A 23,688-nucleotide genomic window follows, 5' to 3' on the forward strand; every position below is an offset into this window, starting at 1 on the left:
TTTGATATTAATTTAATTAAAAAAATAATTTTTAAAATATAATTATACTATAGTATTATTTAATATATATTATATTTTATAAGTTATATAAATATTTTTATTTTATTATTTATCAAGATATACTAAAATAATATTTATAAATTAAAAAAAAACTTATAAGTTATAGGAAATAAATAAATTTGATATTAATTAAAGAAACATAATTATTGAAAATGTAATATTAGTTAATATATGTAATTCACACTTTAACTTTAGATATTTTACGTGTATTCTTACGCGAATCAATAAGTCAATTTTTACGTGAACCAAATTTTGGCTGAGAAAGAGTTACGGAGCGTAAAACAAAAAAATACGCGATGAATTGTACAGTCCGATGAATGGACTCTTGACTTCTATCATATTTTTTTAATATAAGAAATTAATATAAAAATATATTTAAATTCGAATTTTTCGAGCCAAACTCGAACTTATGGTTATATGATTGAGCCGAGTTTTAGCTTAATATTAAAAACTTGATCGAGTTCGAACCAATAAAAAACAAGTCGAGTCAAACTCCAACCTGCTCGAGCTCGACTTGTTTACCCATAATTCTAACATTGAGATGTTGTCTTGAGCTACATGATATATAATAATATTAACTACAATGATTCAGTAAGTTTTTTTTTATACATTCTCATCAACAATCATGATCAATAGACAAAGAGACACATCAAATGGCTGAGATTCAAACAAAAAAAAAATCAAAAGATTTATGAACCAGGGGCAAACTTAGTGGCAAAGACCCAAGCATTGTTAGCAACCGGATTATCAAGATGATCCAATAAGTTCTCAAGAGGACCCTTTCCAGTTACAATGGCTTGAACAAAGAATCCAAACATTGAAAACATAGCCAATCTCCCATTCTTAATCTCCTTCACCTTCAATTCAGCAAAAGTGACTGGATCATCAGCCAAACCAAGAGGGTCAAAGTACTGACCTCCAGGGTAAAGATCATTTCCATCTCCAACTCCAGGAAGTCCATTAATGCGAAAACCCTCAACCAAACCCATCAAAACAACCTGAAATCCAAGAACAGCTAGAATGCTCTGGGCATGAACTAGGTTAGGATTACCCAAATAGTCAAGGCCACCTTCAGAGAAAATCTGTGAACCAGCCTTGAACCAAACTGGTTCTTTGAAGTCAACATTAACCCATTTTTCAAGCACTTCTGGAGTGATGCAACCAAAAGCTCCTAGCATGGCCCATCTTCCATGGATGACCTGACAGATAAAAAGAAACTAGAATTAGGGTTCTGTTCATGGCAAAGTTGGGGGAAAAGGGCATATGGGTAATGACTCAAATCACCTCAAGAGCTCTGTTCTTGGCAAAAGCTTCGGGATCTGCAGATAAACCGGCAGTATCCCATCCATAGTCGCCGGGAAACTCTCCGGTGAGGTAAGATGGTGTTTGGGCTGAAAAGGGTCCCAAGTATTTCACTCTGTCTGGACCGTACCATAAGTCATTACTCTTCAAAGATAATCAAGGAAACACAAATTTGAGTTTCTCATCAGAATTCAATTCCATAAAGAGAGATTTAGTCATTTAGAACATACCATGGTGAATTTGGAAGTTCCAATAGGGACAGCATCTCTAAGAGTGTTTGCAGAAGAACCTCTGGTTTGGCCCAAGAAAGGGGATGACCTTAGGGTGGTGCTAGAGCTGGTTATCATTGAGGCCATAATTTCAAATGGGTTTTTCCTGAAACAATGGATTATAGTAATACTATGATTATTAAGACACAACAGCTGGTTTACCCAAGTGAGGATTCAAGTATTTTTATATGTAGAAAAGAAGAGGAAAGAGAATCATAAAATGTGGTTGTGATGGAAATGGATTCACTTGCAGGAGGGGAAGTTGTGGTTGTGATGAAAAATGGCTTCTTCTATAGCCAATCAGAATGCTTCAAAAGATTTTGGGTATCTCAAAATCCCAATCCTCCTATCCACATAGATAAGAAGTAAAATGAATAATAATATTATCATGTTTCTTCTTTTTAATCATACATTTATATTTTTTTTTCACTTAATTTTTCAATTAAGTATGATGAGCATTTTATTAAAATTACAATACATAAAAATCACATATACTATTTGAATTTTCGAAATTAAAATCACAAAGTTTGATTCCCTCTTCTATTTTTTTAATTATATTATATTATGCTTAGTTGGTGAAAATAGATATGATTATTTTTTTTGTTTTGGTCTTGTTTCATGATAATTTCAATAGATTTAACGATCATTTTCACATTTTTATAATCTTTTATACATATATTTTAAATAAAATTTTGAAATTGAGTAAGCTTCTCTTAAAAAAATCTTCCTTAGAAGTCCAAATGAAATAAATAAGATATTTGATGGCAAAGGTAGCTAAGGTGGAGAAGGAAGACTATAATGTTGAGGTTATGAAGACCATGTTTGGTCTCTTAAAGTTGAAATTATGCGAGCCTCTACGAAAACACTAACAAAGTACATAGATGATTGAGAAAAATAGGAAAGAAGTTCGACTAAAACAGAATCGAAAAAAGTTAAATCACAATAAAATAAAGTAAAATACAAGTTTTGTAGCCCGCGTCAAATATGAAAACAATGAGAATGACCTAAAACCGAATCAAGAGAAGGACATTCGACTCATGTGGTATTCGATTCATGTTTATTAAGTTTATTTTTGTTGGTTGTGTTGAAAGTGTTTTCTTATATTGTTTTGAATTTAACTTGGGTCGGTTGGTATGCTCGTGAACTAATAAAGTTTTCAGTTTTTACATATAAACAATAATTGACATATACGTACAAGCACATTTGTAAAGTACAATGATAAAAATGTATAACAAAGTATTGGGTAAAAAGAGGCAATAATGCAAAATTAATGAGTAAAATGTACTTCAATTCATGATAAGACATGTCAATGCAAAATACATGTTGAGAGTAATAAGTTTCAACTTTTACTATATATAACATGTATAATTTCTCTTGAGAAATCTTACATTTTTGTTAGTTTTTTTAAAAAATTGTTATTAAATACTTTCTCACTAAATTATGACTATATAGATATTTTAAATTATTTTTTGAAATTTCAACAAGAGGTCGTAATTAACAAGCTAACAAGTCATTTTCACAATATTCAATAGGGTTGTGATGAAAAAAATGATCTCAACTACTAATCGAAGTCATGCGCCACTATATTTGAAGTATCAAGCGTAAAGGAGATGATGCGTGACGATTTGACTAATCCTGCTCCCTTCCCTTCCTCGCAAGTAACATATGATATTCTGAGACGCCAATTTTAGATCAAACATTAATACTTAAAAGTGAAAAAGCCAAAGTAGAAATAGATGATGGGAGATTCGAAACATGGAAGACACCCCCTCGTGCAAGTGCCCAAATTCAAGAAGACGTGTTGGTATACGAAATATCGATTCTTAAAACCAAAATAAATACATTTTGAAGAGAATAATAATAATTGTATATTGAGCGTGCCTCTATAAGAACACCAGATAAAATCCACACTTACACCATTATAGAATCATAAGTTACAAGTATCTAAAATCCTTATAAAAAAGAGAAAAAAGAATATCAAGTAATGAATCCCTAATCTATAGTCTAAAACCAAAATATTTTCTCCAATTTTAAATAATTGTAAACTATACATAATAGGTTGGTTTTAACATTTGCAAAACTTTCTTAAACTCCTGCCCCCTTCTTCTAAGCACCTTCCAACACTATCTGTAGGTTTCAACTGTCTCTGGGCCCTCTCTAATAACACATTCTATATAATTATCTGCAAACATATGCTGCACAATCAGAAATACAATAACAATAAACTGCAAATTTGACACCTATAATAATATAATTTTGATAACACAACTAGTTATTACTTATGGCACGTTTATAAAATAAATGTTACAATAAAATAAAATGAATATCTAAATACTAATTAGTTGTTTCGATAATTATATGAAGACTATAATGGGAAAGAGTAGCACTCCCAAATAACAGGTCATTCCACTAGTGAGAAATTTGATTTAGGAAAGAACAGGTAAGGGTAAGAAGGACAAATGGAGCACTATTGGGATTGAAAATATGCAAAGATTGGAACAAGGTTCTTATGGAACACATTTGGGCCATTTCAATGAAACAAGATTCTCTTTAGATTGAATCCCCTTTTACGATGGGTTATGTTTCTCATTCGAAGTGCAACTAATCCCTACGGGTTAAGCACATAGTCTGCAAACACACTCAACCAATTCAACCAGACGAGCGAAACTTATCGCCTGATAGGGTCAAATCCAGGACCGAGGCTGGGGATATCCACCCCTTCTGTCGCAAGGACCTTTTGAGATTTTTTCTCTCATTGAACATAGTCTGTTTCTTTCTCGAAACAACCTTTTGAGGATGTAGTTTCGAAAGTTGGTTTTACAGCTGGAGACTCCTCCCCAATCGACTTTTTTCCAAATCTAAAACTATATCATTATAAATAAATCCACAACAGTGTCGGCTTAAGAGACTAAAAGTTCACGGTTTCAATTCTATCTGGAAGCGCTTTGAGTTGAAGCAGGGTCATGGTTGTGAGTGTCATACTATTTCTTCTTAATTAAAAAAAAAAATAGTAGATCCACAACAGTCTATACATTTTTCTTCAGATTAACACTCCCTTCGATCGAAACAATATATATGGCTGCTACTTATACAATATCGTCCTCTAAACAACTACTTCCGTTTCAAGTCCTACAAATACCAACCATCACTGTTTCACTTCATAAAAATTCCACAAGATCTACCATTGAAAGTTACATGCATGGATCGAAGTAATTATAAAAGCAAGGTATTGGAGAGGAGAAAAAGGTTTGACCTGCAGATATGTTCTGCCTACACTTCCACACAGAAATCTGCTCATTACCCTATCAAGATCTCCTTGGGGTATTACACTTCAGCACCTTCTGGGTAATGGACAAATTAAGTACTCTGATATGATAATATCAGGATTAACACATTTTGGGTTCCCCTGATGTTATGTCATACACAAGAATTCTCAATTCAAGACCTTGGATCCTTCAGAATATGTTGCTGCTTGATATCCTCGTTTCTGAACATTATTTTTCTGTAACTCAACTTTGAGTAAGATTCTCAAATCATCCACATGCTTATGTTAGTTGAAGAAATGCGCATACATCTATCTAAAAAGTTCTCGACTACGATTTGAACCAAGACTTTGAGAACACAAGCTCTAGAACATCTATCTATGATCGAGTGGAGGTTGGAATATTTATGTCTCTACTTTTGGGATTTGCAGTTTGTCGAGAGAATGATTCTGTAAAGAGTTTTGTTTTTTATATTTCGTGGATGAAACAAATATAACTAATACTGGTAAAGAAGACCAGTAGATAAGTAGCAAATAAACCAAACAAGCCATAGTGATAGTTGATGATTTCTAGAACAAGGAGTTTTGATTAAAAACCCTCAAGTTAGTACGAAAGCTTTCTAACTCTTCTCTTTCTTCTTTCATCATTCATCTTTCAGATCCCTAAATTCAGATTCACAGATCTTTTGGTTATGTGAAACCTCTGCTTCCTTCAGCTTCTCGATCCACTGTTACACATTTCTTCCAACAACTGCATTTCACAATAGACCCAAAAAGAAATATTTATCACAAGAATTGGGTAGCTTTACAAGGAGATTTTCCTACTCTACCCCACCTATGTCTTCTTCTTAATTTGGATATCATCTTGGTGTTATCAGTTTATTTCCTTCTTGTTTTCCAGTTTCATAGTTACTTGTGTACAGGGAGTTACCCGCGGAAGTTCTGCTGTTGGACTGTTTTACATCTAGATACTGTACAACTTATATCATTTCTCTTCAAAACGACCTTCTACTTCTTGAAGTAGCCTCGTATTTCACAACATCCACCCGTGTATTATACCCAACTTCTTGGGTTTTGTGCAACTTCAATACTTCCATCATTTGTTGTCTTGAAAATGGAGCCATTAACCTACCCACAAAGGAAATGCTGTAAGGGATACATGTTTCTCCAGTCGGTCAGCCTTATGCACTAGCATTATCTTTATTTGTACTTGTATCTCGACCTTTCTAGTTTGTGATCCTTTTATTGGTGATCTTCATCATGTAACTTGTATCTTCCTTCATTAATAAAAGAATCACTAACTTCAGCAAAAAAATAGTACAAGGAAGATACGTGGTGGACAATAAAGAAGATTCTCGAGCACAGAAGAGAAGCTTGGAAGCTAATTAAGTTTAAAGTGGGTAATGGAGAAGAGAAGCTTGGAAGCTAATTGAGCTTAAAGTGGGTAATGGAAAAGTACAAGCTTTTAGCAAGACCCTGGATGGAACACTTTCCTTTGAAAATGAAGGAGGAATTCCCATTTATTCATAATGCAGTGTTTAAAAGCTACAATGACAAATATCTTAAGATGAAAAGACATTCTTGTCTTACAGAAACAATTAAGGGAAGAAACCTTATTGACAAAGTTCTGAAAATGAGGCAAAATACTTGTCAGGACTCCTGGAGATGGACCCCTGAGAGTTAGGGAATCAATTTTCTACTTCAAAAGCAGATGTGATGATAGATAGAGTGGAAGGACCTTGGTGAAAGATGGTCTTGATTAGCCAAGTGGTTCTAAGACATAAACAATTTATTCTTGGGCTCAACTTTCATGGTAGACTTAATACAAAGGATAGATTGAGAAAATACATGGCCATTGAAGACATCTAATGCACTTCCTATAGACAAGAGGAAACATTGGATCATTTGTTCTTCCAGTGCCCATATACACCTTTCATTTGGTCCAATTCAACAAGTGCATGATCAAGAGATCCCCACAACATTGGTCTAGCATCAATAAATCAATTATTCTGAAGTGGAAGGGAAAAGAGACTTGGAGACATGGACTTTTGCTGCAAGATTTATGAAATATGATGTGAACAAACACTAAGAAACTTTAATAAGAAAGGATGGTGAGGAGATTTGGCTGGAAGTTATGAAATGTGGATTGCTCCAAAGCATCACTTGCAAGAAGTATCTCAATACTCAACGAAATTGGCTAATTTACAAGGAATGAAGACTTAACTGTGATGAGATGATCAGAGGATTCATTTTGAGGGTTAAATTTGCTTAAAAGTTTTGTATATTGTTTTTTATTTGCTAGACTTTTTGTTAGTTTGAGACTCAATTCAGTTGTGATGACTTGATATAATTGCAATTTGATTGGTTCTATAAAAACTGTCTTTTCAAAAAAAGAAAATCATATATTGGGCAAATGTAACAGTCTATTTTAGAATGAGTAGTGAATGTGGTTAAGATGACCTCTCAGTCTACGGGTAGGAGAACATAAAACAACTGCATACAACCTATCCAGGGTAAAGTAGTAAGAATTTTTAATTTATCCAGGATAAAGTAGTAAGAATTTTTAATTTAAGAGGTTGAAGTCTCAAGTTTAATTCTCACTGCACATTCAATGAAGTGGGTGCTCATGAGGGTGGGAGGTTGTGCTAGCCCGAGAAAACATATCCTTTGATTAACAAAAAGAAAAAACGAAAAGAAAATATAATTGCATACACTCACCCAAGATAGTTCAAGTGGTAAGAGTCTTGAAATAAGATGTTGAGGTCTCAAGTTTTATTCCCACTAAAAACACCTAAAATATATTGTGCTAGTCTCCTTAAAAATCAATATGTAAAAAATTTATAACAAAAAGTTATAATATATATATATATATATATATATATATATATATATATATATATATATATATATATATATATATATATATATATATATATATTCTGACATTGCAACTCAAATAAACGGGAAAGACTCGTTTTGCTTAATGATAGAGTGCAAGTCTCGTGAATAATGGAAACCTAGGTATTATGCCATGACAAAAGGCAGCAAACAATAAATTGAATATATCATTATCATGTCAGTCCCTCCAGCTCGTATAATATATGCATGATGGTCAACACAATATTTCATGAGAATAAAAGTCTTGCAAACAGTGAAGACACAATTTTCTTGCTCTTTTAGTTTGTTAGTTTGTATCACCTGTCCATAAACATTGCAAATTGTTAACACACTTTTGTGTTTGGGGAATATTGATGTTTGTAACATCCCCAATTCCTGTTTCTCTGCTTCTAACTCTTTATTTCGACTTTCTTAATGTATGTTTGTTTGTAGCAAAAGCTAAGAAATATAGAAAAATAAATTGAAGTGTACCTTGTTTGATGACAAATAAGTACCCTTTCAGCCACTAGTGCGTTAATGGACATTGCATTGCTGCATCATTGGGTGAGAGTAATCAACATATTTATCCCAGAGTGGCTTGTACTTTTCCATCCCAATCTTCAACCACGGTTTTGAATTTCCATTGAAATGCAGGACAGCTCCCTTCTCTATCACTTTAGGATCAACATTCGCATAACCCAATCCTAATACATGCCAGCTGGGATCAAGAGGCTCAGTCAAACCATAAAAGGTCAAAAGCCCAGGAGGTAATGTACCCAACTTCCACAATGTTCTGTCAACGTTTTTCTCCTGCCAGTGATGATAGATGCCAGTGACATTCTTCTTTCTCCACTCGATCAAATCGAACACATTCATTCCGAAAGCCCATCCACATGCATCAGGATCAAAGTGAGCACGTATTAATGGGTGAGAATAATTTAGGTACTTGTGGTATCTGTGAAACGTCTCCGTACAAGTCTCCACAGCTCCGTTTACATTTCCTTTCAGATTAATAGAGAAAAGCGGCGACAAATCCTTCTGGACAACTACATCGTCGTCAAGGAACACTACTTTTTGAAGAGAAGGGAAAACTTCCGGAATATAAAATCTGAGGTGGTTAAGCATGGAGAGATACTTGGGGTTGCGATATTTGACTGGCGTGCGCATCTGATCACTGTTTCCCGAGAAATAGTAGTTTTTGGTATCAGAATCTTGGAGCTGCTTTAAGACAGGGACGTAAGAGGCGTTAAGCCAGCTGAAATCTTCAAATTTCTGAACCTCAATTGTCACACCATGGAAATTGTTCATGGAAAACCAGGCCTTCATTGGTGCATAATTGACTTCATCAGTCACAATGTGGAATACAAGCATATTAGGATTATTGGAGTTTATGGCGGCTGAATTGACCACCACTGATGTCGCGAGAATGTTGTCTGAGAACACACAGAAGTGATGAAGACTATTATCTCTAAATTTTTCTGAATTCAAATCTCCTCCAGATATCTTCCTTTGATTAGAAGATTGTGTATACCATTCAGCAGTCAAACGAACGCCCAAACAGTACAAGCTCTTAGGGACCTCCTCAGCAGCAATTTGTCCGTACTTCGAGCTCTTATCATTGATAGAGCTAACTTGTTCCTCTAGCGCTTGAATCCTAGCTTTAAGCCTCAATATCATAGTTGCACTGTCGTAATGGAGTTGCTGGGATTGATAGAGTAAGATAGCCATGTCACGGATTGCTGTTTCCGACTCCTTAATTGTTAATGGAATCCTCCTCGTTGCAGCATTTGAGAGCAGGAGTTGAGAATTACGGATTTGTGCACTAAGCTCCCATGCAAACTGCAAGTTATTGCTTTCTTTCGCAACCACAACAAGAGACTTTGCAAGTGCAATTTGGTCATTCAGTTGTCGTGTAATTGACCGAGGACTCAACATTTCATCAGTAACGTTAAGTCCTTCAACAAATCCATAATGCCTAGAATTCCTCTGTGGAATAATAAACAAAAGTATTCAGCCAGATATGAAACTATTTTTCAATCACATTAACATTATCAAGATAGAACACTTCAAAAGAACGAATATAAAAGTGTGATTTAAGATGCTACACTCAATGTTATAGATAGAGATAGAATCAAATCATTTAACTAACTAGAACCAGAAGTTCATGCTTAACAATTGTACGCACATTCTTAAAACGAAAGCCTAGTAAAAACCTAAACAAAATCACGTTCTTAAAAGGAGAATAACAAACATTTGTGCACAAAATCGATTACTTGCAGTTTGAAAAGCAACAGGAAGCCTGAAAGTAAGTGAAGAAGAAATCGCAAGATAGAATCAAATCATGTAACTAACTTTTCCTCTCTTTCTCTCAAGTCTAACTAGAACCAGATGTTCATGCTTAACAATTGTACGGACATTCTTAAAACGATAACGCCTAGTAAAAACCTGAACAAAATCACATTCTTAAAAGGAGAATCACAAACATTTGTACACAAAATCGATTACTTACAGTAAGTGAAGAAGAAATCGCAAGATCGAATTACAAGGATCTGACAAGAAAAGTAAGTAAGAACCTGAACTGAAGAAAGATCGAATTCAGATCGGTTATGTCGACCGAAAAGAACGAAGATGAACAAAATTAAGAAGGCGGTTGGAATCAGCCACAAGAGATTCGAGTATCGCTTCCTCACTGGCCTTCGAAAATCAGATGCTCGTCTCCTCATCGATGATTTTTCTGCAAGGATAGCGATATACAGTTCTACTGGATCAACAATAATCAATGTGCAAATGGATTGATTCTCTGACTAGAGAGAAGTGTTAATACATGAAATTAAGAAGTTGAAAATTACCATTTGAAATCATAACTCATACAAGAGAGAGATTGAGAGATTATCAATTGTCAATCTAAGATTGTCATCAGTTCTTCCGTATTAAGCCCCCACTCGCACTATCACCGGTACGGGCTACACCGACATCAAAATTAAACCCTCAATTTTATATCATTTTGGACAATAAATTATTTAAATTATATTTATATAAATAATTAATTTAAAATCAAAATTCTATCCCAATAAGATAAATAACAATAAATATTTTTATAGAAACTCGATAAATTAATACTCAACAATTTATGCTAGGGTCCTGTAACCGAATCACCCGTGTGCTTCTCATAAATTGGTGTAATAATTAAAAAAATACAATTTTACACCACTTATGGGAGGGTATATGGTGAGTCGGTCACGACCTTGGCTGTGGAGAGTCAACCATCGCGATTAGCCAGTGGACATCAAATGTCAGACAGGTCGCTGAACAAGCGACACGGGTTGAGGGAATCGCAAAAAGGCTTGAATTGACTTTGTTTTGGCCTTCTTCAAACGAAGAAGAATAACTCGAACTAGAGTTGTTTTTGGAAGTAAATTAATATTTTTGTTTCTTTGTGCAAGTACTTTAAATATTTTGGCCAACATTTAAAAATAACTAACTTCCTTAAAATAAAAGATTATCCATTTCATCATTTCTCTAAATATTTTCAAATTCTACTGAAGAATCATTTCAGCTTAGAATTTGTTTATATAGTTTTTTAGGGTTTATTGGCAAGGAGAGAGTAATCTCATAGAGAATTTGGAGAATTCTTAAACTAATCTTTATTTTATTTTTAAACTAGGTTAATTCTCAAGATAATCCGGTTACTATTCAAATGAAAATTTTGATAAAATGATTATAATAATTGTCTTAATTGCACAAATGACCAACACCTAATAAAATTTGCGCAAATAATTACTTCCTAATTTTCGGACAAAAATTCTCTCGTCGCGTAACGTGACGCAGCATCACGTTACGCGACGGAACCCTAATTCGTCGAGTGTTCTGTCGCAAGACGCGAGTATGTCGTCGCGAGACGAAAGTATTTTTGTCCGAAAAACAAGAATGTCATTTGTACAATTTTTATTAGACCCTAACTGATGCAATTAAAGCAATTATAAGGTCATCCATCCAATTTCCCATTCAAATTCAGTATTTTTAATTATTATTATATTTCTGAAGTATAAAATTATAACTTATTATTAAATATGTAATTATAGTAAGCCCAATAAGCCCTAGAACAACCCATTCAAAAACAGTTATTAAAATCGATCATAAATCTATACATATGCCAAATCAGCCCAATAGACTAAAAGACAATTTATTATTATTTTTTTATATATATAAGAGTTCAATCATTTATAAATTAAAATAATAATAATAAATAACTTATCAATATTGAATATTTGTTAAACTAGATAAAAAAATTAAAAAAAATATGCCCTATCTCTAGTTACCTTGGCTTTAGTTTTTTATTTTTTTACATTCATATTTAGTAAATCAAATATGTAGGTGAAGAGATGTCAAAAGAATTGTTTCTAAGTTAATGTGGTGTACGAATGAGAATGAACACTATATTTTTAAAATATAATATTAAGATATATATATATAATGAAGAACAAATCCCCTTTAATTAACTAATAATTCTTAATTAATAGTATCACACGTATCCAGAATTATGATAAATAATATAAACCATACTTTTTGTTCCATTCTAAACTACTTTATTATAATGGTTTATTTCTAGGACGTACTCACTCACATTACAAACCCCATATGAATTATTAAAGCACGAACTTTCTAGACCTAGGGTTTGTTTGATGCAGTGGTTTTAGTTTTTTTTAAAATTTTATCCTAAAATTCAATAATCCTTTATCCATTATTTTTATCATCTAATCACTTATTTTATAAATTTAAATACCAAAATTACCTTTTATTTAATTATTTATAATTAAATTATCTTTACTAAAAAAAATATTTTTGACTTTAACCATAAAAAACTAGTTTTTTAGAATTTTTAATCAAACATAATTTTTTAAGCAAAAAAGACAGAAAAAACTCAAATAACCATTGCATCAAACGAGCCCCTAAACTGATGTGTATTCGGCCGTAGTTAAGCCCGACAAACCTTTGGGCTAGGGTACCCTCCGGGGCAACCCATTTATTTAAAATAGTAAGATATTTAGTTAAATATTTTATACTTTTAATCATAAAAAATTATAATTTAGTGGTTTAAAATAAAAGTTTAATGTTTTTATTTGGTTATGAATTTAAATTTCACTATTTTTGTTTTTTCTTTTTATCAACTTTTTAAACTAAACCTAATATCGACATTTTTTTTCCAATAGAGACCAAATCTATCTTAACCTTTTTATTTCATAAAAAACATTTATAATTAGATAATCGTGTAAAAGAAGAAATGAGTATAGTTGGTAAATTAAATTTTGGTGGGGGCAGAATTTGATTTAATAAAGATAGAACAACCCAAAATGAAGAATGAATATAATGACATAATTGAGTCAGCAAACAAACAAACGTTAGGAAACTACTAAGAACCTGTGTTTTTTGAACTTATATGTCAGCAACATCAAACCCTATTTTTTCTCTCTCTCCTTTTCATGTTTCTGACACTACTCTTTCATTCCCAAAATACCCTTCTGAGGTTCAGACTAAATAGTTTATTGTACGTTGAACAGAAAATGGGTCCACCTTTGATCAACAAAGAAGTATGGGACCATGCATGGCAGTGAACCCCAGCTGATAGTAACTTATCGTGCACAAGAAAACAATTACTATTTTGTTTTTTTTTTTTTTTTAAACTTGTGTTATTTAATTAATTTATTTGATACAAGTTATAAAATTTAAGTTAACAAAATGTTTTTATTATAATATTAAATTACTTGTAAACTTCTTTATTTTGATTAATTTATGAATGTCACTGCTTACTTTGTATTAATAGTTTTGTTTTCACTGCATCTCGGAGTGATGAGTATTAATAGGAAATCGTATTGCACATAAGTTATCACGAATCTTAATATATATAGGGGGTGGAGCCAGAATTTGAAACCTACCCGGATTAATTTTTTATTAAAAAAATCTATCCGGGCTAATTTTATAATTTGCTGTCATCAATGCCTTTTAGAGACAGAATAATCAATAACGACGGTAAATTACCGTCGTTATTGATAAAATACATATATGCTAGTTAATGCTAGTTAAGGCTACCCGGGCTACAGCCCGGGCCGGCTTGTTATATATACATATAAATTAACACGAATCTAATTTAAGTGCTGCACATAAATTAACTTAGAAACTTATTTTGACACATAAATGAACACAAATATTATTTAACTAGTTTAAATTCACACAATTGAGGACATGTTGTCACAATATTGCATTAATTTATGATTGTTTTCTTCAAAAAGCCAAAATATGATGAGATTTGGTTGAAGCATAGGGAATATATTGATTGATACTGACTACAGGGGTAATATGGGAATAAATGCAAAGGCCGTTTTCTCTATCGAATTTCTACAAGAGCTAGTTTGACTACAGGGGTAATAGGTTTTTGTAGGTTTTTTTGTTTTGTTTTTCTATAGTGATTTTACCTTAAGAAGAGTATTTCCATTATAATATTATTATTATTATACCTCATTTCATCCACTAAAATAATAAAACGTTCTTATCAAATTAAAATTTTAAATACAAAATTAAATTTTTAGTAATTAAAACAATTAAGTTTTTTCTTATCAAAATAATTTTTTTAGACAAAATCTTAACAAACCAAGATCAAACTATCTCTTGGAGCTCGTTTAATAAGTTTTTTTTTTTTTTTTACTCGGGTTTTATAAATTATCTCTATCATTATAATCATCAAAATATTCATTTTATGAATTAAAATATTAAAATATTTTTACTTTATATTTATAAAATTTAAATTTTAAATAGAAATGAACAAATTAAAAACTAAAAAAACCTAATTTTCATCTACCAATCCTTTTTATTTTATTAAATCCCAAAAAATTCTCAAATAACCAAAATCAAACAAGCTCTTAATGTCTTCTATCTTACTCTCTCACCTCTACATTTATGATGTCTTTTTCTATAAACTATTCTACTCATCTAAAACATCTCTCTTCGCTCTCAAATATTATCAGTTAGATAGATAAGGAGAGAGATGTCAAGAGAAAGAGATAACAATAATTACTCAAACAGTGACGATGAAGAAGAAGAAGATCTAATCGGTTCATGTGAAGATGAAGAAGAAGAAGACGATGAAAGAAACGATTCAAGAAACGTTCTTGATCCTAGGGTTACATGGGTTCAAGAATGGAACCGAGTTTTTCTTCTTGTAATGGCAGCCGGTTTGTTTATTGATCCACTTTTCTTCTACACTCTATCTATTAGCAACGGATGCATGTGTTTGTTCGTTGATGGATGGTTTGCTGCTACACTTACGCTGTTAAGATGCATGACGGATGCGACCCAACTTTGGAATATGTGGCTTCAAATTAGAATGAGTAGACGCCGGAGAAATGGTGGCAAGTCAAGTTTACAGGCGGTGGTGATTCAATATTTTAAGGCCAAAAAAGGGTTCTTCTTTGATTTGTTTGTCATACTTCCTATTCCCCAGGTATTCAATTTGTTTTTGTATACTTCTAGGATTTTACAAATTCGATAAAAAAAAATTTAGAATGAATGTTCGATTCTCATTTAAAACGTCTTAGATTAGGTTAAAAGAAGATTAATCATGTGGGATATAAATCAAATACAATTAAAGCTTGTTTTGATATTTTAAATTATTTTTGGTTATTATGTTTTGATTAATCAATTCTGATTTGGAACAAAAAAATTGTTTAAAAAGATGAAAGCAAAAGGAAAATAAATAATTGCAAAGCATGAAGATAATTTTTTTAAAATTTTAAATTACTTAAGTTAAAATAGGTATTTTGTTTTTATAATAATTGAGGTAACAAAAGGAACATGTTGTAAGTTTAGGTGACAAATAGAACTTTAATGTAAGTTAAATGAGTAAAAATAGTACTTTTCCTTATTATTTATTTATTTATTTTTTCAGACATGACATGAATTTAGGTTTTGTTTAAACATTTTTTTTTTATATATATTTTATTCTTTTGCTATACGGGAGTTCTCTGAAAAGCTGAATCAAATCATATGCTATTTTGATATTTGATTGGCCACACATGGAGGTGAAATGTACAGACTTTTTTATTTTTTATTTTAATATTGAATTATTTAAATAATTTATTTCGTAGAGATTTTAAAAAAGATGATTTTTTTTTTTAATATAAAACTTACTTAAAAAGTATTATTATATTGTGATAAAATAATTATTTTAAAAAAAAGATAGAGTCGATGAATTGAGTTATATAATTAAAGTTGATTTATTTGTTTATTATTCTCTCTTTACTTTTTTTTTTATATTGGTGTGAAGATTAAAATAAATTATTAATCTTTTATAATTTTTACACAGAAATACAAAAATTAATTTATTAATAAAAACATTACATTTCTCTATTTTATGTGGTAATATTTGAAATCATGAATTTATTGGTTCATTCAATTTTATGATTTGTAATATTTTTTATGATTTTTTTTTTTAATTCACAAATATTTTATGATATTGGTAAATATTTTAATTAATAAAATGATTTTATCATTTTAAAAATATTTAATAAAATTTTATTTTCAAAATCTCAAAAACACTTTAAAAAAAATAAACAAAACAATATCTAAATATTAATTAATTTGATTTTTAAATTAGTTGCAAATTTGTAATAAATTGTTGCCTAATAAAAAAAAAATTAAGTTACATTTAGATTTATGATTTTAGGATAGCATTAACTTTTTAAATAAATACATAAAATAATAAGGTGTGGAGAAACATACTAATATGATAAGATTTGCTTGATATTTTAAAATAACCTTGTAAATTAGGGCCAGTTTATTCTACCTTAAAAAAAAAAAAATTATAATAATTAATTAAATAATATATATATATACCCAAGTTTTTTTCTTATACATTCTTTTTTTGGGATGAATTTTATACCATAATTAATTTTTGATATATATTTTTATTGTCAAGAAGATATTAATCCTCAATTAATTGTTTTTATTATTAATTTGTATTTTAAGATACTAGCTTAGCTCAAATGTTAATAATTCCTGTTAAGGGTTCAATACTAATTAGCTTCCTAAATTAAAAACACTATTAAGTATATTTTAATTTAATATAACATTATCTTATGAATACATTTAGATTTTTTTTCTTTCTAAAACTAGTATTTTGTAATTTTTGTTATAAAAGTCATAACTATATTATTGTATGTATTGAAAAATTATCAAACTTAAAATAAAATTGTATAATGATATAAATTATAGTGTGACTTTTCTTTTGCTTAAGATCATATTCTAAATTATTTTCAGAATAATTTGTACCCTAATTAAGCTTCCCTGTTACACTTTGCAGTTGGTGCTATGGGTGTTTGTTCCTGCCTTATTGAAAAGAGGACATACAACATCAGTAATGACATTATTTTTAATCACATTTCTATTTCAATATCTTCCCAAAATCTACCATTCCGTCTGCCTTTTGCGACGAATGCAAAAGATGTCGGGATACATATTTGGCACCGTTTGGTGGGGAATCGCTCTCAACATGATCGCCTATTTTGTTGCTGCACATGTAAGTCGACGTTTATCAAGTCTAATGTTTCTTATAACATAAAATTGTACCTAAAATTTCGAATAAATGAACCGCAGGCGGTTGGAGCTTGTTGGTACTTGCTCGGAATTCAAAGGGCAGCAAAGTGTTTAGAAGCTCAATGTATAGAAACAAATGGGTGTTGGCTAAGAACTTTGGCTTGTGAGAATCCGGTTTATTATGGGACCACAAGCCTAGTTAAACACAAAGCTTGGCTTCTTTGGGGTGAGAATAAGTCTGCCAGGTCAGCATGCCTAGATGGCAGTGACAACTATGATTACGGAGCTTATAAATGGACAGTTCAGCTTGTAACAAATGAAAATCGGCTTGAAAAGGCACTTTTTCCCATCTTTTGGGGCCTAATGACTCTAAGGTAAGTTCTTTTTTCGAAATTATAGAACCATTTCATTAGTTCACAGATAGAGAAAGTCACACGATAGTGGTGATAATATAGGTCTAGGGACGAATATATATAGGGAGGTTATGAACTTAAATCAGGTAAAAAAAAAAAACAAAATTTACCACCTACTAAATTTTTTTTTTATCCAAATCTTTTAAAATTTATAATAGATTAATAGTTTAATGATTTTTAAGGTTTTGAGTTCAATTTTCGCAGATTGCATTTCTTTTAGTAAATTTTTAAGTCTCTAAATTTTGTTCTCATATTGTGTTGAAACCTTTAGTAACTCTAATTTCTGACTCCACCCGATCTAGATCAAAATTCTCTTATCCGATCATCCAATTTTGCAAGTGTCGAATTTCGACAAGGGATTTTAACAGTTTGGTTATAAGAATATTTTTTTCATGTTGCAGCACATTTGGAAACTTGGAAAGCACAACAGATTGGTTGGAGATTGTTTTCATTATCATAGTTTTAACAACTGGTCTCCTATTAGTCACTATGCTGATTGGAAATATCAAGGTATTCTTTTCTTAACTAATACAAAACGATACAATTAATATCAGTCGGAACCTCTGTTACGAAATCGCTCATGTGTTGGGGTAATAATTAAAAAACTACATTTTTACCCCTCTTGTGTGGGGATGGAGCGGTTTCGTAACAGAAGATTCCGACTGAATTAAAATAAAAAACTTATAAATAACACACAAATTTACATGGATATTATAAAAAAATTAGATTAGAACTAAGGACAGATCTATGTAGGGCGGTGGGCTCTATCCTGAAAAAAAATATTACGGTAAAAATATAACACTACACTTTAATTTTTTAAAAACAAATTCAATATAATTAACTTTTTATTTATCTAATTATTAAAAAATGATAAAACTTACTTTTATACACTCGTTTTATCCATAGTTTTCTCGTTATTTTTGTAAGTTCACCATAAATTTTTTGTAAAACCCACCATAATTCTAAATTCTGGATCCGCCCCTGAATAGAACTAGGGTCGGCTCTGGGGTAAGCCAGCAAGCTGATACGATCTTTAGAATAAGATGAGAAGAGAAACTGTTTCATCTAACGATGAAGATCAATAAGATTGAAAAGATGAGGAAAGAGATGAGCAACTGCCCTTTCATTCAGAAATTAATTGATAGCACATTCTCTTTAGGGTTAGACAGCTGGCCTAACTAACTGGGTCAGAATTTAAGAAAGACATAAGTTCAGGGGCAGAAATAAAGAAATATTAAAACAGAAAAGACAATAAAAATAAAAGGAAAAACAAATGATATTCTTCATCAGGTTGCTGTGATGTCGCCACGTGGCTCCATAGTCTCCGTCGGATCCTTTGTAGTTACAATTCGTATCACAAGCCTTCGGGCTAGGACAACCCACTTATTAAAACAATAGGATATTTAGTTAAAATTTATTGTGTTTATAAGCATAATATATTGTAGCTTAGTGTTTTAAGATAAAATTTAGATTTTTTTATTTGATTCCGGGTTAAAATTTTACCAAAAATAATATTTTATTAATTTTTAAAACTAGATCTAAGAAAAAAAAAATAAACATTTTTTTACGTGGGGCTGAGCCAGTTCAAATTGAATTTATACCTCTTACAACTATATAATACTTCGAAATTAATTAATATTCTTTTATAAGTAATTTTGTGGCTCAATCTCTTCCTTAAATAGTATAAATAGTTTCCTGCTAAATCTGTAACTCTAATACATCAATTGTATACATTTTTATTTGAAATTTGTAACTTCAACTTGACCTAGTAGAGATGTGTGCCTAGGTATTCCTGCATGCGACTACGTCAAAGAAACAAGCAATGCAATTGAAGATGAGAAACATAGAATGGTGGATGAGGAGGAGACGATTGCCACATGCCTTTCGCCAAAGAGTACGAAACTATGAACGACAACGGTGGGCAGCAATGCGTGGTGTCGATGAATGTGAAATGATTAGGAACCTTCCGGAAGGTCTCCGTAGAGACATTAAGTACCACCTATGCTTAGACTTGGTTAGGCAGGTAAACCAAGTTGTTTTTATAATTATAGGTTATATAGATTGCGTTGCTTATAATTATATTATCCATAATTAATAATTTCATATATATTATATATTTTTCAGGTGCCATTATTTCAACATATGGATAATCTCGTGCTAGAGAACATATGTGACCGCGTAAAGTCGTTGATATTCACCAAAGGTGAAACGGTAAGTTTTCTAAAAGATTAGTACATATAAAGAAGAAAATTTTGTAAATTATATTATAGATATAAATTATAATTCAAAATTTGGTTTTGTTTCATTAAAATCTATGTTTTCAAAAACGGATCAAATTACATTATGTTGACAATTTGTACGTTTTTGTTAATTACCTAGTTTTAAAATCATTTATACATAATTTCTGCATCTCTATTAATCTCAATTCTTTACTTAAATGTTTTTCTTAAATCATATTAATATATTACAAGAGTTAATTCAAAATTAACAATCAGAAGTAATTTGAGTTATTTTTAAAACTTCATAAATCAAAATGAGTGTAGTTATGTTGAAGGAGCACAATGAGCATTTCATACAAATTGAGAAATTAAAATGAACTTATTTTTTAATAATTTCATTAGTTTACAGTATGGTTAATTAATTAAGTATATTAAATTTTTTTTGAAAGTTTTATTAAGCATATTATTAATAAATTTCATGTGCAATTTATGTAAATTTGAGTAAGCAAAAAATAATCTTAATTAATTTCACTAATTTATAATATGGTTAATTGAGTATAATTTGTAAAAGGATAAAATCATTTACTAATCATATTATTTATTTGAAAGGTTAATTAAACATATTATTAGTGAAGTTAATGTGTAATATATGGATGTTAATTTCATTATTGATATATATTCTTAATTCAATAGTAAGAAATTGATAATTCAATGAAATTTCTACTATGGTATAGATAACAAAGGAGGGTGACCCTGTCCAAAGAATGATATTCATAGTAAGAGGTCATCTCCAAAGTAGTCAAGTCTTACGCGACGGGGTCGAGAGTTGTTGCATGCTAGGACCGGGTAACTTCAGCGGAGACGAGCTTCTTTCGTGGTGTCTCCGCCGTCCATTTGTCGAGCGATTGCCTCCATCATCATCAACCCTAGTAACCCTCGAGACCACAGAAGCATTTGGACTCGAGGCCAGCGACCTCAAGTATGTGACACAACATTTTCGCTACACTTTTATCAATGAGAAGGTGAAGAGGAGCGCTCGTTACTACTCACCAGGCTGGCGGACCTGGGCTGCGGTCGCAATTCAATTGGCGTGGAGGAGATACAAGCATCGACTGACGTTGGCTTCGTTGTCGTTCATTCGTCCGAGAAGACCATTGTCGAGGAGTTCTTCGCTTAAGGAAGATAGGTTGAGATTGTACACGGCTTTGTTGACTTCACCAAAGCCTAATCAAGATGATTTTGACTTTTAAGAACCTGATGTTGTTTGAGATTCGAACTAGACTTGTGGGGATTGTATACTTCGAATGCAAAGTCAATGTTCTTGTGTCTCGAAAAGAAAGGAAAAAAGAGAATGGCACTACTAGATCCCCAATGTGTAATAATATTGTTGTGTTCATGTTGTTTTGATGTGATAAAACTTCATTTTTTTGAGTTATCTCAAACATTTGATGCATAAATATAGAGTAGAAAATTTAAATAAAATGGACATGAAAATTAATTTAACTATTGAATAAAATGCAAGGAAAGACCAGCGGATGAAGGTAACAATACTCATATATACTATTATAATTTATACAATACTCATATAAACTATTATAATTTATCCAAATTTTAATTAAGATCTCGTAACTAATATAACTAGCATAATGTCCTTGCATGATAAATAAAATTCATAATTACAAAGTTGAAATAGACAATTCTCACAGTTTTGTCGTCGCAATCATCATTCACTACAACAAATTATATCTACAGTGACCAATAATTACCAACGCATATTAAGCGTTGGTAAAAGTCTAAACAAAAAATGGTTTTTGCCAACCTTTAATATTTATGACAACCTGTCCAAATAAAAAAAATAATTACTACGAGCGGGTCACTCCTAATGAGTGGGTTAAATAGATGGGTTTCTCAATAATTTTCATTTCCACTTCTCTCTCTAGGATCCTGAATCTCTTCTCATCCTTTTTCTGCCGCGACCTAATCTCTTATAATTTTTTCTTCTGCTGCGATCAATCATTTATCAGACTAACGACGATGATGCTCGGAACAAGGTCTTTAGGAAGAATCCATGGACTAACGACCCTCACTACTTCAAGCGTGTCAAGATCTCCGCTCTCGCTCTTTTGAAGATGGATGTTCACGCCCGCTCCGGTGGCACCATCAAGATCATGGGCCTTATGCAAGGAAAGACTTACGGAGACACCATCATAGTCTCGATCAATCATTTATCAGACTAACGACGATGATGCTCAAAACAAGGTCTTTAGGAAGAATTCATGGACTAACGACCCTCACTACTTCAAGCGTGTCAAGATCTCCGCTCTCGCTCTTTTGAAGATGGTTGTTCATGCCCGCTCCGGCGGCACCATCGAGATCATGGGCCTTATGCAAGGGAAGACTTACGGAGACACCATCATAGTCTCTATTAATCATTTATCAGACTAACGACGATGATGCTCAGAACAAGGTCTTTAGGAAGAATCCATGGACTAACAACCCTCACTACTTCAATCTTGTCAAGATCTCCGCTCTCGCTCTTTTGAAGATGGTTGTTCACGCCCGCTCCGGTGACACCATTGAGATCATGGGCCTTATGCAAGGGAAGACTTACGGAGACACCATCATAGTCTCGATCAATCATTTATCAGACTAACGACGATGATGCTCAAAACAAGGTCTTTAGGAAGAATTCATGGACTAACGACCCTCACTACTTCAAGCGTGTCAAGATCTCCGCTCTCGCTCTTTTGAAGATGGTTGTTCATGCCCGCTCCGGCGGCACCATCGAGATCATGGGCCTTATGCAAGAGAAGACTTACGGAGACACCATCATAGTCTCTATTAATCATTTATCAGACTAACGACGATGATGCTCAGAACAAGGTCTTTAGGAAGAATCCATGGACTAACAACCCTCACTACTTCAATCTTGTCAAGATCTCCGCTCTCGCTCTTTTGAAGATGGTTGTTCACGCCCGCTCCGGTGACACCATTGAGATCATGGGCCTTATGCAAGGGAAGACTTACGGAGACACCATCATAGTCTCGATCAATCATTTATCAGACTAACGACGATGATGCTCAGAACAAGGTCTTTAGAAAGAATCCATGGACTAACGACCCTCACTACTTCAAGCGTATCAAGATCTTCGCTCTCGCTCTTTTGAAGATGGTTATTCACGCCCGCTCTGGCGGCACCATCAAGATCATGGGCCTTATGCAAGGGAAGACTTATGAAGACACCATCATAGTCATGGATTCCCTCGCTCTCCCCGTTGAAGGCACAATGACTAGGGTTAATGCTCAGGAAGACGCTTTTGAGTACATGGTTGAATATTCCCAAAAGAACAAGCAGGTTTTATTTTATTTTATTTTATTTTATTTCAACATCGAAATTAGATTACAATGAGTAAAAACCAGAAGGTGTAGATAGTGGTGATTCCAATCTCATAGCTAATGCTATAAGAAAATTACAGTCTTTATGGTAGTTGAAGAGATATTGAAGAAAACTGATGAGATTCTCTTTAGTGTTGTTATACTCTAAACCAAGAATATCTTCAGCTCTACCTTGTCCTCATTAAGAGATGAGATCAGTTAAATCATTGAGTTGAATCACAATAACATGTTTGTTCTTGTAAGATTCTTCTGTTTGCTAACACTAGTTTCAGATGGATCACATTTTGGAAACTTTAGTATCTGAA

At 32.1% G+C, this 23,688-nt stretch overlaps 3 protein-coding genes across 5 annotated transcripts; 1 reads left to right on the forward strand and 2 right to left on the reverse strand.

Annotated features, from left to right (window-relative positions):
- Window positions 1-647: 647 nt before the first annotated feature.
- On the reverse strand, window positions 648-1,794 carry LOC124938066 (chlorophyll a-b binding protein 3, chloroplastic). Its single transcript, XM_047478436.1, has 3 exons — window positions 1,593-1,794; window positions 1,345-1,506; window positions 648-1,259 (listed from the first exon to the last, which is right to left on the reverse strand). The coding sequence occupies exons 1-3, from the start codon at window positions 1,716-1,718 to the stop codon at window positions 750-752; spliced, it is 798 nt and encodes a 265-aa protein (XP_047334392.1). The 5' UTR covers window positions 1,719-1,794; the 3' UTR covers window positions 648-749.
- A 1,672-nt stretch (window positions 1,795-3,466) lies between these two features.
- Window positions 3,467-10,758, reverse strand: LOC124938213 (probable galacturonosyltransferase 10). Of its 3 annotated transcripts, none has more exons than XM_047478611.1 (4): window positions 10,620-10,758; window positions 10,344-10,504; window positions 8,263-9,756; window positions 3,467-3,813 (listed from the first exon to the last, which is right to left on the reverse strand). In XM_047478611.1, exons 1-3 carry the CDS (start codon window positions 10,630-10,632, stop codon window positions 8,305-8,307), a joined length of 1,626 nt encoding a protein of 541 aa, XP_047334567.1. In that variant the 5' UTR covers window positions 10,633-10,758; the 3' UTR covers window positions 3,467-3,813; window positions 8,263-8,304. The 3 variants fall into 3 exon arrangements, with proteins under 3 accessions (XP_047334567.1, XP_047334568.1, XP_047334569.1); XM_047478612.1 differs by having other exon boundaries at window positions 3,467-3,826; XM_047478613.1 differs by lacking the exon at window positions 3,467-3,813 and adding an exon at window positions 7,968-8,091.
- Window positions 10,759-14,754: 3,996 nt separating this feature from the next.
- Window positions 14,755-21,493, forward strand: LOC124938212 (cyclic nucleotide-gated ion channel 4). The gene is made up of 7 exons (XM_047478610.1): window positions 14,755-15,265; window positions 17,123-17,338; window positions 17,416-17,729; window positions 18,170-18,278; window positions 19,555-19,791; window positions 19,893-19,979; window positions 20,722-21,493. The coding sequence occupies exons 1-7, from the start codon at window positions 14,810-14,812 to the stop codon at window positions 21,235-21,237; spliced, it is 1,935 nt and encodes a 644-aa protein (XP_047334566.1). The 5' UTR covers window positions 14,755-14,809; the 3' UTR covers window positions 21,238-21,493.
- Window positions 21,494-23,688: the final 2,195 nt, after the last annotated feature.

Source organism: Impatiens glandulifera, chromosome 5 (genome assembly GCF_907164915.1).
Source record: "Impatiens glandulifera chromosome 5, dImpGla2.1, whole genome shotgun sequence".
Lineage (NCBI taxonomy): Eukaryota > Viridiplantae > Streptophyta > Magnoliopsida > Ericales > Balsaminaceae > Impatiens > Impatiens glandulifera.

Bases quoted from the DNA above. Each gene is read 5' to 3' on its own strand.
- LOC124938212 (XM_047478610.1), top strand. From the start codon at position 14,810: ATGTCAAGAGAAAGAGATAACAATAATTACTCAAACAGTGACGATGAA. The intron at 17,730-18,169 runs GTAAGTTCTTTT...TTCATGTTGCAG, and splicing joins TGGGGCCTAATGACTCTAAG to CACATTTGGAAACTTGGAAA. The intron at 18,279-19,554 runs GTATTCTTTTCT...ATGTGTGCCTAG, and splicing joins TGCTGATTGGAAATATCAAG to GTATTCCTGCATGCGACTAC.
- LOC124938213 (XM_047478611.1), bottom strand. The intron at 9,757-10,343 runs GTTCTTACTTAC...ATTATTCCACAG, and splicing joins TCGATCTTTCTTCAGTTCAG to AGGAATTCTAGGCATTATGG.
- LOC124938066 (XM_047478436.1), bottom strand. From the start codon at position 1,718: ATGGCCTCAATGATAACCAGCTCTAGCACCACCCTAAGGTCATCCCCT. The intron at 1,507-1,592 runs GTATGTTCTAAA...TTATCTTTGAAG, and splicing joins GAACTTCCAAATTCACCATG to AGTAATGACTTATGGTACGG. The intron at 1,260-1,344 runs GTGATTTGAGTC...TTTATCTGTCAG, and splicing joins CCAAGAACAGAGCTCTTGAG to GTCATCCATGGAAGATGGGC.